General features: G+C 36.7%; 1 protein-coding gene across 2 annotated transcripts; it reads right to left on the reverse strand.

Moving 5' to 3' along the window:
- Positions 1-183: 183 nt before the first annotated feature.
- On the reverse strand, positions 184-16,490 carry LOC121415976 (U3 small nucleolar RNA-associated protein 15 homolog). 2 transcript variants are annotated; one of them, XM_041609389.1, is made up of 12 exons: positions 16,362-16,490; positions 12,519-12,611; positions 11,722-11,906; positions 10,768-10,820; positions 10,466-10,588; positions 9,247-9,372; positions 8,281-8,416; positions 6,801-6,885; positions 5,648-5,809; positions 4,831-4,932; positions 3,302-3,494; positions 184-2,932 (listed from the first exon to the last, which is right to left on the reverse strand). In XM_041609389.1, exons 1-12 carry the CDS (start codon positions 16,452-16,454, stop codon positions 2,685-2,687), a joined length of 1,599 nt encoding a protein of 532 aa, XP_041465323.1. In that variant the 5' UTR covers positions 16,455-16,490; the 3' UTR covers positions 184-2,684. The 2 variants fall into 2 exon arrangements, with proteins under 2 accessions (XP_041465323.1, XP_041465322.1); XM_041609388.1 differs by lacking the exon at positions 10,768-10,820 and having other exon boundaries at positions 185-2,932; positions 10,466-10,641.
- Between the last annotated feature and the right edge of the window lie 172 nt (positions 16,491-16,662).

The raw sequence follows: 16,662 nt of genomic DNA on the forward strand, positions 1-16,662 counted from the left end.
GCATTGGATTTGTACACAAATTCACGTTTTTGAGTAATTTTTGGACTGCATGCACTTACGAAATGTTGCGTAATTTCCGAAGCGCGTACCCGGGGGTCACAATTTTGGTCTCAAAGTTGCGCGAGACTTGAAAGTAAAAAGTCTGCAAGCAACGCGGTCAAAAAAATTTTGCGCAGCGGATTTATCACGAAAAATGTCGAGGGGGGGCTGAATCAGCCCACCCCAGTCTTTTTAGGGTTAAACTTTGACATATTTGCATCACTATACAGAGCGTTTTACTTAAAACGAAACCGAGATTATTGATAATTCTTCATACCTTAATCACAAATACTACAGGCAAATCAACTCTCATTGTCTCCTGTTTCAGCTCGTATAACTGAGCAGAATTATTAGCTGTGCTATGATGGGTCATTTGCCTATTCTATTTGTGACTAATACAATAAATCATTGATAATTCTTTGTTTCGTGCTATTCTGGGATGTACTGTAAAGAGCTTTCTCAGCGAAGTAATAACACATAAAATAAAATGATCACCAGTAGTCTTTTTTGTTGTATCAGCTAGGTTTGAGTACTAAAGGGATGATTCAACTATGTAAAAAATAGACAATTTTGTTTGACAGACCTGCAGAGGAGTCCATGTTTCTTTTCCATAAAGGTTTAACATCCACCAAAGCGTTTGAATGATCCATTAAAGGGTCCTATGACAAGGTGAAAATAGTTTCAGGAAATTCATTACTGTCATGTGGCCCCCATCTCAAGTCCATTGGCTTTGTAGCTAGTATTCGTATTTTGCTGAGATTTTGGCAAAATTTCTGTTGCTGTTCTGTGCAGTTTCAGGAAAAATACATTTTCTGTGATTTTCCATCTAAAAAGATGCTTTCAAAAGCCGCTTCCATGAATTCTTTGAAATTACGGAATAAAACAGAGTCCCTACATAATAGTGGGTATCATCAACAATGAGAGAAACGTTATCAATATCGCTAATTGGCAGAACACAAGCGATTCTCGACAGGAGTAGCAATAAAGATGTTATTGATAACGGCCCTAGTCTCACATGCATTATGCAATTCAATATAGCTCAAGGGCTCACTTGAAAACCAATTAAGAACATTTAGTCACAAAAGCACCATTCATATGACATTATACTCAGATCATTGAACCTCAATGACCTTTGACCTTAATCATCTGAAACTCATGTAAGACGATATATGATACTAGATTACCCTCATGTCCAAGTTTCATGAACTAAAACAAAAGCCTTTCAAATGGTTGGATATTTTAAAAAAATACCCCCAACATCAAAAACTTAACCTTGGTTAAGATTCAATATTAAAGTTGTTGCCGTCAGAAAAGCAGTGCCTTTTACTATCGTTCTGTTATGCGAGACAAAAACCTGTATAGTTCTTTAGACAGTCACTTCCATAAAATACATAAGCTTCACAAAAATTGTGTAATATTTTAGTACACTTTCAAAGATACGAAATGTACTTGCTTTATTAAATCACCCTTCACTTTTAGATTTCTGTTTCTCATATGTTTGCTACTGTTTTGTGCTGAAGCAATAACGGAAACTTTGATAAATCAGTCATTTTCTTAGAATGATCCTTCTGAAACAAAGACAGACATTTGAAAAATAAATTCATTCTTTAAACTTTGACATGTTTGCATCACTATACAGAGTGTCATACTTGTAACGGAACCGAGAAATATTGATAATTCTTCATACCTTTATCACAAATACAAAAGGCAAATCAACTCTCATTGTACAGCTTACAGCCTCCTGTTTCAGCTCGTATAACTGAGCAGATTTATTAGCTGTACCTTGATGGGTAATTTGTCTATTCTATTTGTGATACAATAAATCATTGATAATTCTTTGTTTTGTGCTATTCTGGGATGCACTGTAAAGAGCTTTCTCAGCGAAGTAATAACACATTAAAAAATGATCACCGGTAGTCTCTTTTGTTGTATCAGCTAGGTTGGAGTATTAGAGGGATGATTCAACTATGTAAAAAATATAAAATTTTGTTTTGGACAGAATAAGAGTTTTACTGTATCTTTTCCTTGTGAATTAGAACAACCAAAATACCAGGGGAGCATATCATCCATCATTTTTCATCAGACAAGTTTTTGAATCTAAAAACGTTCCTTGATTATGATAGGAGAAGCACTGTTACCATATTAATTTTCAGATAAAGCAGGACTTGTCAGATGAAACGTCTGTCACTCTGACAAGTCATTTCATTAAATGCTCTCTAGAATCATTTAAGACCAGATTAAGGGGGTGTTGTAAGAAAATATTTGCGATCAATTGCAAATATTCTGTTGCAATCTTACAACTGATAGATGAACGTTAGGTGTAGCAAATCAGATTAAATTTCTTGTTGCAAGTGGCAAATTAGCAATCAATCACTAATTTGCAATTAACTGCAAGACATATGATTGATTTAGGGACCAAAAATTGACTTGCAATTGATCGCAAGTTTCTTGCAACACCCCATTAGTTATTTCAAGCTTTGTTGAATGATGTCAAAAAGTCCATGTCAATCGAGAAAAGACTTCAAATTTGACAAAACCTGAAGAGGAGTCTGTTTCTTTCAGGTTTCACATCCACCAAAGTGTTTGAATGATCCACTAAAGAGTCCTATGACAAGGTGAAAATAGTTCCAGGAAATTCATTACTGTCATGTGGCCCCCATCTCAAGTCCATTGGCGTTCATCCTCTTATCACTGTTCACCCTTGGCTCATCTAAGTTGTTGGTTTCCTTGGTGATGGAGGATGTAGAATGGGACGCAGCCAGGATGGTATCCAGCATCCCTCGGATTTCCTCTAACGTCGTGTGGTAACGCAGCTCCTGCTGAAGCCCTACCTGCAAGGCCTGGAACCGCTTCATAACATCCTCACTCTCGCCCATCACTGGACCATAGATATCTGAAACCAAGAACAAGTCACTGAGGTTTGAAGAATGGCCTTCAGTTAACCTTATGTCCAAGGTTAATGAAATCGGTCCATATATTTTCTAAGATGATATTTCAACAACTTAACAATCTAGGTCAAAATTTCAAAGTTGACAACGCCACCATCATATAGGCTAGCTCTGCTATGCAGGTGAGACAAATGAAAAATTTACTGTGAAACCTCCATGAGCCGCCTCCTTAGTCAAACAGTTTAATAATGCAGCAGTGACATACATGTAAGTTTATAACTGTGCTATGAGTTGAAAAATGCAGCCTTTTTTAAATAATTTTTAGTTTACTACTAACTTCTACCACTACTACTGCCACTACACTGTAGCCTTACCTAAGAGAATATTTGAAATATCAACAGCAATAGGAGTGAAGTTTGTGTCTGATATGTATTTCTTCAAGAAGGTCAATATGATACACAGCCAACGATCATCCCTACCAGAGAGGGCGCTCTTCACAACACCACGTCTGATCAATTCTTGGAGCAAGCTGAAGGTCACATGGGGTGTTCGTAATCTAACATTTGGCTGGAAGGACAAAAGAGAGATTTGATAATGCTATAGTATAGTATAGTAGTTTAGTATTTATTTTCCATATTAAAAAAGCAAAACGGATGGATAGTCCATATTCAGTTTAGTTGACATGACAATACTGTTCTTCCATGGCATCCATATTGTTAATGATGACACTAGAAGGATGGGAGGCCCAATGTCCGGAATCTTATACAGATGAAATCATCCAACATTTGATCTAGGATTTCATCTTGCCTAGACAAACAACCCATCCTGACAAACAAATGGCTAAAATTAATACATGTACAACTACAACTAACTACTACGAATATCACTAATACAAATACTACTTCGCTCACAGAATTTAAAAAAAAGTTCAACTGAGAAAATTTTAACTTTTTCCAAACAGTCAAAGACAATAAACAAATTAACACTTTTAAACCAATAACTTAAATTCAATAATCAATAAATCAAATAGCCAGTGTGTTGTGCAGAGCTAGTGGAAACTACCATTATAATAATTAGTCCTAAATAAAAAAAAATTGAAAAATTCTCATCAAATCCCACGTGTATTGCTTAATAGGCCCCCATTCCACAGAGGGGAGACCTTTGAGGGACCTTTTCAAAACCAAAAATTGGCGAGGTCTTACAGCAGTTTCCAAGATCACTTAAATTTGTCATCTCTGTGGAATGGCTCAGAAAGACCCCTCAAAGAACTCTGAAGGACTGATGGGATATTTCTGGTCTTGCTCGTCTTAGAATAGTAATTGTCTTTCAGAGCTCTTTTATGCAACAAATGATCTTTCAGAATTCTTTCCATGGACTTTGCCTGGTCTTTCAATGATCTTTCACAGATCTTTCAATGATCTTGTTCATCTTGTCCATTCCAGTTTAGCTTTTTGGAGCTGCAAGAGGAATTATCGTATCAAGTATCTCTCACGAGTCTTACAGTGATCTCCGCAAAAATCCTTACATACTGTCAAAAGATCATGGAAACACTACTAAGAACTTTGAAAGTTCATTGAAAGACCACTAAAAGACTACTGAAAGACCATCAAAAGACAATTTTTCCTGGAGGCCCACTGAAAGACTGTTTTGACCCGTTTCAAAAAGTATTGGGACTCATAAGGACCACGAAGACAATTGAAAGATCCATCAGGAATCGTGAAAGACCTCAGAAGTCTTTGAAAGTTTGTTGAAAGACCCTTGAAAGATCAAGCAAATTTCATGGCCTTACAGCAGTCTTTCAGAGGTCCTGCTCTCTGTGGATAGGGGGGTAATATGTGGTTGAAATTAGGAGCATTCAAAGTGATGGCATTAACAGTAATATTTTGTTATCATAAATACTCACATGAAGGGCTGCATCTAAGGCTTTGGAATGTTCAAACTTCTTCAACATTCTATCATACTTCTCAAGATGATCTTTGTTGATGTGAGTGACTACCATATCATCCTGTCAAGGAAACATCAAGTCAGGGTTTCATAAAGAACAGGGATAAGTGTTTCATGAATAGCTTCACAATGATTGAAAGTGTCCCATCAACAAGTTCTAACCAATGCTGTAATGTGTGAGTTATCACACACAAATGGGTATATAAAGAGTGATCTTTAAAAGTTAGACTAAATTCTTTGTGGAAACACCCCCCTGAGAATATCAAGTGCACACTGATGACAAAAAAATATATGATGTACTCGTATTAGAATTTAGATCTACATTTTTTTTTCATATACATTAAATACTAGTTCCATGTAAATGAAAGTGAAACTTCCAAAGCCAGTTTTGCTTTCAGAGATACATTTCATGCCAATTGGAAAGTTTTCATGATTGGTAACCATCACCACTTCTCTCATGAAGATTATCTTTGTCCTGCTATTGCTATCACACAGGCAAATATGGTTTATCATAACTAGTTATGCATAAAGACATTGCCATGGTATTTCGTTATGCCTTGAAGACTACCTCCAATCTACTCTAACTACCAGACTTTCGGAATGCCCCCCCAGGGGAGTGAAGAAAGTGCATACATTGTATGCAGGCATGTCAGGATCAAATGACTGGGGTAAAAACAATTGCTATGTAAAGCGCCTACAAACAAGGTATTAAGCGCTATATAAATGTAACTATTACTATTAAATTATTTAACTGATTAAAAACCTCATTATATTACCTCTTTAGGTGTGAACACCTTGCCATGAACATAGTATCTACTATTAGCCCCTGCACTCCGTTGCCTATGAGGCTTGGAAGTCTGCAGCTCATCATCTGGTTTGCGATGTTTGATGGATAGCAGTCCTGATGTAGCACCGACAACAAGTGTCTTGTCGTCAGACTAAAAACAGGATGAAAAAGAAAGATATTTGTCAGGACTGGGACATTACTACAATTCTGATAAAGAATTAGTCATGCTTTCACTCGCACTGAATTTTTTCATTTTTGATTGGCTGGGATAATAAATTCACTAGATCTACAAAGGAGCTGGTTCACAAGACTCTCTCACGAAGCTAGATTTGATCAATTGAATCTATCAATGAGATAAGATAAATATGTGCAGGGTAATTCATACTAGCTGGGATATGGAGGAAGGGGAGTACTTACTGAGATCCAAAGTGATAAGATGGGTATGGGGTAATCTATGCTAGCTAGGGTATGGATAAAGGTGTAATGGGGGGTGGAGGAGGGGGCTTACTAAGATACCAAGTAATGGGTGAGTTTGTGGTAATCCATACTGGCAGGGTATGAGGGGGCACCGTAGTCTAGTGGTTACGACCCTTGTCCCTCAATCAGAGGGACGTGGGTTTGAATCCCAGCCATGGCGTGTTTTCTTTCAGCAAGAAATTTACCCACATTGTGCTGCACTTAAACCCAGGTAAGGTGAATGGGTACCCAGCAGAAGAAATTTCCTTGAAATACACTGGACACTGGAAGGCTTCTTGAGTTTAAGCTTGGGTAGTCAAGTCTCTCTACTAATCATCAACTCTACTCGCTGACTCAAGCCAGCATCTCCTCATCAGCTCTACTACTCAAGCTGTTCTCACTCATCAATTCCTTCTGGTTTACAATCCTTTTCAGGACTACTTTCAAGAAAGAATTCTCTACTCTCAAATCTGCACTTTCTCTCCTATCCTTTTCTTCTCTTCCTCTATCCACTGTTTCTATAACACTCCACATGGTGTACCGTAAACCACATCAGCAATTGTACATGCCACCATGCAAAACTTCAAACAACATCATATCATTATTATTATTATGAATGGGGGTGTGGTGGGGGGGGCTTACTTACTACTAGATGGGGTATGGATAGGGGGCAAGGGGGTACTTACAGAAATACCAAGTGATAGAATGGGTGCGGGGTAGTCCATACTGGCAACCAGCTGATATGTGGTGACATCGTAGACCTTCACATGTCTGTAAAAATATTAAAAACAATTATCAGTATATTCATACACTGTACATACATGTACACAACTTGGTTTATCATGCATTACACTAAACTTTTGTCAAAACTCCATAAACCATCACAGTAATGACATGATTAAAATACACTGCATTCATTTGGCAGTCAAGAACTGCTCTACAACTACTATTTACGAAATCTTACTATTTTCTGGTTTGTATTCAATGTCTTTGATGTCTTCCTTTTAAAAAACAGTGAACTGATTTATTAAAGCATCGTTTTCCATTGATGAAGTGGCCTACTGAAATAGAGACATCATAATCTACATGATTTTGGACAAGAAGATGAAGGACAACATGCAATACTACCTCTGGAGCAGTTTATGAGAGTTACAAAGATGGTAATCTCCATACATGAATTTTTGTTACTGCGAACACAAAAATCTGACTTGTCGTATTTTTTATAAGTTAAAGGTCTCACTGTCTTTCTGGTGAAATTACTACATGCATATTCTGACTGGGAAGATATCATTGTAACCCAGAATTTTTTTTTTTTTTTACATGACTCATCCCTGCTAAAATTACATACAGTCCGACCTCTCTTATCCGGCCTCCCCTTATCCGAATCTCTCTATTATCCGGACGCACACTTGCCGAGATTTTTTTTTTATTCATTTAATCTAGTACCGGTACGTGAAGAAATGAGATTTCAATCTAAACTCACTTTGATTACACATATTTCCCAACATAGTCACCCTACACCACACAATTTTTCATGAAAATATCTCACCCAAATCACCAAAAGAACTTTAGGAATGATAATTTCCAGTAAATCAGGGTGCAGCGCAAACATTTCATCACGTTTCTCTTTTTCCTTCGCAGGAAAAACAACACATGTCTTGCTAGCTAACTTTAGGCCTCAATACGGACAGCACCATCTATCATCCATCTAGCCTACAGTCAGTGTAAAAATGGCTGACATTGCGAAGCTGCGATACCCGAAGCGATGATCCAATTTTAAAACTTGGTTTCATCGAGTCATTCTCTTTCTTTCGAGGTATGCTCGATGTATACCTCAGTCGATCATTTTAGCAGGTAAATTATCCAAGAGTTTTGGCCATCGATCGATTTCATTTCCATAAAAACACTGCCTATAATTTGCACTGACTCTGCAGTGAATATTGTCTTTACCATACGCCCACTACAATAGTGTAGCTACTGCCGGTGGCCTGGGGAGGCAGCGGGCAGTGCAGCTGCGTGTATTTAATATTGGGTCTCCCAGATCCGGATAAATCCCTTATCCGGTTTGGTGCTGGTCCCAACGTGTCCGGATAAGAGAGGTCGGACTGTAAATACTATTTTCAGGAATAAACATATACATGTAGAAAAGAAACACTAAGAACAAACCTGTCCAAAGATGCAGTAAGCAGTCTTGAATTGTTTCCATTAAAACACATAGCTGTAATTGTCTTGTGATGATTGCTTACTGTTGCTAGGAGACGACCCCCAGCAAGGGCATCCCATACTTTCACGTAGTTTCCACCTAACAGGCAGACAAGGGGGAAAAAATATGAAAAGCACAGAAAATAGAATCAAAATCAGTGAATCATATCATCTTTTGAAAACTTTTTTTTACTGTTCTATGATCATCTAAGAATTTCTTATCTTTATTAATATTAGAAGGAAGCATATTATTATGACATGTTTGATAACATGAGTAGAACTTGAAAGCTCACAATTAACATTTTCATCTTTCTTACTACAGGAGTTGATCTTCAGTCAGTTCTAATATTTCACTTTTGAATTTGTGTGTTTCACAACACATGGGGAACCAATTTGAATTAAAGTGGGAGGCTTGCAGGTCAGCAACTCTTTCCTAAGATATATGTACAAGGTGGCACTGACAGGAAGTAAGAATTGCAAAATCAAAGAATAATTAGCAATGACTCCCAAATGCCGTTAAGAATAAATAATCAATAGTTCATGCAATGAGATGTAATGTAATGTTTACCTGGGGTTCATTATCACTTTGAAAGCAAAGGACAGTGATCACTACACATTGTTTGATATAGGTGACAAAGGATTCTAGAAGAAATTGTGTAATTGCTGAGAATTAAGCAAAATAAGCGTGGGATTCGTATCAAATTTGGCTATTTTTCAAAGCAACAATAATAATATGCTGTCCCACATGTGCTTATCAGTGTTGGTGATCTACAGTGTTATCGATTTTTGGCTTATTACATGTAGATTACAGGATTTCACAAAGTAATCCATGGAGGTAGAGAGGCAATAAATATTGGTGATACATACTTTCTTGTCAAATCAGTGTTTCTTATATCTACTTCCATTTATCTATAAGAAAGCCATACGAACCTGCAGATAAAAAGACTCCTCCGGCAGGGAACATCATAACCCTCTCCACTGGCTGACCATGATCTACACTCATAATACTAGAACCTGTCCTCAAATCATACATCTTCACAGAATGGTCATATGATCCTGCATCACACACAGAAGAAATGTTGGAAAGTTATTATCATCCATAATCTATCCCAAATAAAATGTCCATGCAAAAATATAATTCTGACAAAAGAAGACACTCTGTGGGATGAGTTTCCTGGTAAATTAGGAAAATGTGTCATTACCTTATGTGCAAATACTATATACAAGTTACTTGATTATCGAATGATATCTTTAAGAAATGCTATATGATAGGAAATATGAGTGACCTCTTTAATTATTTTACATGGTACAAGAGAAAAACTCAAGGTACATGTACATTATTAAAAAGATATTGGCAATTTAAAAAAAAAGTGACAGCTTGTTTTGCATAGACTATTTCAGCACCAGAAAGGAAACCTCTCTTTAAAATGCAAGCACTGAAAATTACAATATACATGTAGTTCATAACTCCTCATAGTTTTCAGTTGCATTGTTTTCTCAGGTGCCTTTCTAATATCTGCATAAATGTAAACAAAGCTTACAGATTGATCATGTAACTGATCATTTATGCAAGTGGTGGTAAATAATGATTTATACAATAGATTGTCAACCCTACAATCAATTTTCAAGGTCTGTACTGCAAGGCCTGGCTTCCTACACGCTCAGCCCGGGTAATCATAAAGACAATGAGCGCATTACGCTGACTGGCCAGTGACTGAATGTTGAGATGACAAATGTTAATCCAATTAGCAAAGTGACCAAGGCTGATGTCACACTTATACGACTCCTCATTACTTTTGTACAAATTTTACTTTAAATTGTCACTTTTACCAAGTACATCTGTAGATCAGGTATTCATGGGAGGACATGATCTATGTTTTACAAAATGCATCATGGACAAAGAGTTTCTATATCATTAGAATAAGCAAAATTGGCTGGTTTGTGGTATATTTTCAGTGTTGAAAGGGGAGAGTTGTTCATGTGCAACTTCACTAATCATGGTCACATTGCCAACAGGAAAATCTCCATAGCATTAGTGATCTCAATATTAAAAATAATAATTAATCTTTGATTTTTATATTTTCACACAAGCTTACATTCTCTTTTTAAGGATCGTGAATACGATAATACAACATTATTTTATACTCACCAGTAAGCCAGATGTCTTTGCTACTAGGGCTAACGACTCCTGACCTGATATAATCAGTGTGATCTGAGAAACGGATGACTTCTTCTTCACTTGGTATATCCCAACAACGGACTGTGTTGTCATCTGAACACGACATCACCTGATTGTTCGCTGCAAACTTGGCAACATGGACAGGCCTGCAATGAAATATTGTTTCATAATGTTTATGTTTATGAAATATGAAGACGGTACGTACTCATCATAAAGTTGTGGACTTGAGTCTTCTTCACTTGGTATATCCCAACAACGGACCGTGTTATCATCTGAACACGACATCACCTGATTGTTCGCTGCAAACTTGGCAACATGGACAGGTCTACAATGAATCATCTTTCTTGAATGTTTATGAAATATAAAGATGGTATCAACTCGTCGGAAAGTGGTGGACTTAAATTTTGTTTTGAAAAAGTATGATTGTTTATATTTCAAACTGGTGATATGGATCCTAATCAACTGATTGGCTGAAATCTATCATATGATTACTTATTGTTTGCTAATGACTGGTACTATTGCCTAGTTCTATTACCCGGAAATGGTTTGGAGATGAGGAGGGTTTATCAAAATAACATAGATTCACATGTATACACAGCATTTTTTTTTGGTCAGGCTTTAGATTAATTACACACACTTTGAAACAGACCCAAATGGCTATGCCTTGGGCAAGTTTAATAGCACTGTTTCACTGAGCACTGTGTATGAAATTCTTACTATATAGCCTCGATGATGTGTAAATAATTGCATGATGTCGATAAACTATTATCAATAAAGAACAACATATTCAAAACTCCAGCCAAGAGTTATTTTCACATTTTATATTGAGCTGTACATTGACATTACAGGAAATTATTAAATCATTCATAAAAAACTAAAAGGATTTTTTTCATAGATACTTTTATGTTAAGACTTAGGAAATTCCTTCCAAGTACCCCCACTTCATACAGAAATGTTCTGAAAAAAAATGGCACAACGCAGGTGCTGTTTGTCACAATCAGCTCCATCACCATCATCTTTCGGGAATAATTTCAATTTTCACATTTGATGAGCATTTCTGGCTGTTAGAGAAAAGCTTTCAACTCTGTTCTATACAGTCCTCAGTAAGAAAGCTGCTAGAGGAAGGAAATTTTGGGTAGAAGTCATAAAAATATGTGGAGCAAATTGCAATGTGATACCAGGGAAATTATTCCTTGTCATCAAAAGAACTTTAATAGTCTCATTACCCTTGATGCCCTTTGAAGATTCTGAGGACGGCACGGCCTGAGAGATCAAAGAGACGCACAAACGATTCATCCCCTCCTGCCACCATGAGTTTACCATCTTGGCGATAGCTAGCTCCATACGCAACGCCCTTGAAACGAGACAAGGACCTCTCAATCTGGTTTGTTAATGGATTGTAGATTTGAACCTGCCAAAATAAAAACCAAAGGAAAATTTTAAAAGACTGTCTGTAGAATGTGATGATAATGATGATTTCTCAAGTTTGCCAATGGATTGTACATTTGAATCGGTAACACCAATACAAACTACATGTAAATGGATCCCCAACTGAATGCAGTGGAAACTGCCAAATCAGTAATACACCTAACACACCTAACAGTAAGTACTAATGAAACTTTGAAATAATGACCTGTATGAGCTTGTCCTTTGACTTATTAACCCTAAATCCAACAACATCATCATCACTCCTTATCATAAGGAAGCATATAGCAAAAGTTATGCATACTTGGACCAAATTTTGGAATTGATACTCTAGGTAGTATGATCTTAAGTTAGGCAAAAACAAATGCAGGACGGCAAATGACATGAGAACATAATCCCTCTGTCAACATCTACATAAGGAAGAGGCATTAATGTATGCTAATACTTCAAAGGTGTACTAAAATGAATAAAGAAAGCATACAGAGTTTTATGGAAATAAGATACTATTTTGACCAATTAGGGGTAGTATTGACAACCTGTTTTAGTGCCTATCCATAGTTATTAAGTTGATTGCAGTGCCCCTATGACCTATACTTACTCTTGTAGAGCTCGAGACAGCAAAGTTATAAGGCTCAACAGGAGAAAAGTCAATGTCGGTTACAGCACCATATTCCTTGACAGTTACTGGAAACTGGTGAAAACAAGAATAAAATATATTTTCTTTTATTTATTATGCATATTCAATAAATGAAGATAAACCTCACAGGACCTTGGAAAGAAAACAATAGATCAGTTCCACATATTGCATTGGTCGGAACAGGCCAGAGTTACATGTACTGAAAAGATGGGACAGGAAGGTAGGGAAACAAACCTTCCCAAAACGTTGCCGAATTTTATAATTTCCATATTACCTTTAAAAAATTCCAGTTGGAGACATGCAGACGGTTGCATGATGTTGCCACCCACTATTAATGTCATAGCTTTAACTACTAACAAAGAGGACAATTTGGCGACATAAACATCACTAAGTTGCATCCTAGACCGATAAATAGGTCTATTTCTGTCAGGGATATGCTCCGCTGAGACTTTGACTGGCTCCTTGGCATCCCCTCCATCAATAGACCGATAACAACCATTGGGCTTGTAATGGTGGAGCAAACAACCGCCGCTTAGTACAGCATCTAAGAGCGCACACCCTCCTCGATTATTCCTGAATTTTGCTTTTTGACAGGGTAAAAAGGAAGAAATAATAAAGATAAATTCATATCAAATACATTCATCTTACCACCTTTCCGAAAAATATGCCAGAAAATAACGAATTTTGATGACAAACAGATCAGGATCAGCCGCTTGCTGCGTGGATTGGCACTGATTAGAGTGGGAGACTGGGAGTAATGTGCCCTATATGTTAGCTTTGGGATAGAGAACTTCCAAACACCAAGGTCCAATCTGGACTAACTCTCCCTCGGCTGTGACAGAAGGTATTACCAAGCATGCTTGGTGTCTGTTTGAACTTTGCCGGAAAACTTTGCTGCTTTGAATCAATGACTTAAGAATAAATAAAGTTGAAATAAGTTCCATGAAGAGAGCTGCGTTTGTTTTATGGACAATTCTTAATAAAGATTGTAATAATCGCTTCCCATTACCCGCGGCTCATACCCCTCTAAATGACAATGCCATAGGCTCTTTACTGCCAAAAGGGTCCACATGACTGTAGCCCATTTACATATGTTTGGGCTCAAAAGTCCCTAAAGAAAATGTGTGTTTCTGAGCAACTTTATTGTTGGCAAAATACTTGGTGCATGTAGTGCAATGGCATCCGTCCCAGGCTCCGTGGAGACAAAGCGCATCAGTGATATGACATTAATCTCCAGGAGCCTCCTGATCTGACACTTCTGTTTTAACGGCAATTTTACAATACAAATTTTACTTGTGCCTCTCAAAGGAGGAGGGGGCACGGCCAGCTTTGCCCCCCTGGATCTGCCAGTGCGTGGGGAGAGAGGGGGGGGCTGATGTCAAAGTCAAAGATTGATTTAAGTTTAGAAACTTATATGCGGATGTGACTGTCTTTCCCATTTTTTTCATTCTGAATTATATTTTCAATCCTTCTTTCAGTGAAAGGAAATTATGAATATACCAGTTTAATTATAAATATTATGTACATGAATGTTTACATCATAAACAAATTCTTTGTTCTATGATTCTACTAATCTTTTGATCTAAAATGAAGTTATTTGTCAATTTCTGATTATATATCAAGTATTTATATGTCACTGAAAGAATCAACTAAAATATAAAACATAATAATAATTTCAGGGGAGAAAGCATCCTGACACCCCCCCCCCTCATTTTATTTTGTTTCCTGCTTAGCAAGTGTACATGATTGATCCAGAACAGAGGGTAGGGGAGGGGAAAACATGACCTGGATCACATCAAATAACACTGAGATGTTACACATACATGAAAATTTCCACCCATTCACATATTTTTCTTTTAAATGTGACACCGCAGCATATATTTGGCACTTAATTTATTGTGACATCAAAGGCACGCATTAATTTATGCATATGATTTGCATTGGTATATTTCACTGAATTCTTTTTTATTTCATATGAATTAATTATGCTAATTTATTCATGAAATCATACTTTTTGCCGATTCACTAAATAAAGCTCTTAGAATGCTATTTTTAGGTGAAAATATTCTTTATAGCATTCCTAACAATTGTGTATGAAAAAAATTTTGGTACCAAGACTGATTTCTTATGTATTTTATTGTTTTTTTTAAATTTCTTATGTATTTCTTTGTTTTTTTACTTTTTGTTTTTTATTGTTTTTTCGATGGAAATCGTTCCAGACTTAATTCTGATCATAAACAAGGCAAAATTAATTAAGATTAATCGGTAAAAGTAGAAGTAATGATACATTTATGAATTTTGGCTAAATACACAATTTGCATTGGATTTGTACATGAAATCATGTTTATGAGCAATTTTTGGTCTGACATGCACTTAAATAATTTTGCTTAGTGTCGTAACCGCGTACCCGGGCATCACAAATTTGGTCTCAAAGTTTGCGCGAGACTTTAAAGTAAAAAGTCAGTGAGCGGCGAGGTCAAAACAGTTTGCACAGCGGATATATCGTGAAAATTATTGAGGGGGGGCCCCCCCCCGGAGAATTAGGGTTAAAGAATATGTTTCTACTGAAAAAAAAAGACTATAGAAGGATATAAAAATAGAAATGCGCCATTCCCAAAAGATAAATGTGAAAGTTATTTGCTTGGCTTTAAATTATATTCCAGTCAGAATAGACTGTTAAAAAAATATGTGTAATGGTTTCTTAATTTTTTCCCCTTTTCCCCATTTCTAAATTATTAATTTTGTTACGCATGCGTTGGGTAACGTTGGCGAAGAACAATAGGAAACAAGGTGGCGGCGTAAACATCAGGCAAGTCTCTTCCGTCTTTTCCCAATATTTTTCTCATATTTTTGATGAATTCTTGTTCAAAAATAACGAGAGCGTAGAAATGTCGGAAATGAAGTTTTATCCCATGTTCATGATTTAGGGCTAGATCTTTTAGAAGGAAAGTAGAAATCTTGGGGGTAAAAGTTTCAGGTTTTGGCGTCCTTCGTGTAGCTGAATGAGAAGGAAGACCTGGCTTCATTGAGAGTAAGCCTACGTTAGTAAATGATTTTTACTCTCAAGAAGCTGCCTGGCTAGGTTTAGGTGGCCCCACCAAAAAAGTTTTAAAAGTAGAATATGATGAAGTTATTTTAAAGTATACACATTTTTTTTAATAAAAAAGGCAAATCCACGTCGACTCATCACTGAGAATAAGTTTGACGAAAAATCATGCAAATTGCACCTTAATTAAATATGCATTAATTTGCATATTCAAGGTAGTTTCATGTAAAAAAAAAAACCTGTACTTTAGAAATGTAGAGCATTCCCTAAGTCATGACATACACATTTTTATCAATATCTCCTTGTATTAATCACTTTTGTAAAATCTATTCTAAAAATCTTCAAAATTTTTGGTGCAGTGCCAGCAGAGAATATACAAATTTCGACTTATGATAATAAGCATTATTTTGCATATTCAAGATGAACATTGAAATAAGGTACTCAAACAGTGTAGAGAAAGTCATAAGCTTCAAAATAAAAGGTCACAAGATATAGGCCTACTTTTTCTGAAAAAAAAATCATGAGGCATTTCTACATGTACCTCTATAAACCACACAGACTGCGCACTCGACCGGTGTCGGCCAACATAAGCTTTGTACACTTTACTCGCCACAGTCCGTACACTACGAAAATGACTACGTCAACGAGAGATAGACGTAGACTCGGGCAAAAAAAATGTATTTTTGAAAATTTAGCGAGGGTTAGGAATTTTATTGTTGCCAATACAAAGAATGAAGTTAGAACATGGGATCACTCACTTCAAAATTCTTCCAAAACAGCGCCTCTTTGCTTGGTTGTCCCTTGGCACGTGGAAGTCTTTTCACAGCAGTCGGTTTGTAATTGTACGACATCTTGTCCAACTTTAACGACGCTCACGTGTACCGTATACTGTGAGCTGATGTTGCAACTTGCATGCATGTAGCTAGCTAGCTTCGTCCACTTCTAAACTAGTACCGTAGGTACCGGTATACAGTGTGCAGTTAAGTTCTGGCCGGCCATAGAGTTATGTTACTCTATGCCTATGGTTCTGGCAGTCTAGTCGCCTAGCTCATCAATGAC

The sequence above is a fragment of the Lytechinus variegatus genome, chromosome 5 (assembly GCF_018143015.1).
Source record: "Lytechinus variegatus isolate NC3 chromosome 5, Lvar_3.0, whole genome shotgun sequence".
Lineage (NCBI taxonomy): Eukaryota > Metazoa > Echinodermata > Echinoidea > Temnopleuroida > Toxopneustidae > Lytechinus > Lytechinus variegatus.

Coding starts and splice junctions, on each gene's coding strand:
- LOC121415976 (XM_041609389.1), bottom strand. CDS start 16,454: ATGTCGTACAATTACAAACCGACTGCTGTGAAAAGACTTCCACGTGCC. Junction 9,373..10,465: donor CAAAGACATCTGGCTTACTG/GTGAGTATAAAA, acceptor TGTGTGATGCAG/GATCATATGACCATTCTGTG. Junction 8,417..9,246: donor AGGAGTCTTTTTATCTGCAG/GTTCGTATGGCT, acceptor TCTGCCTGTTAG/GTGGAAACTACGTGAAAGTA.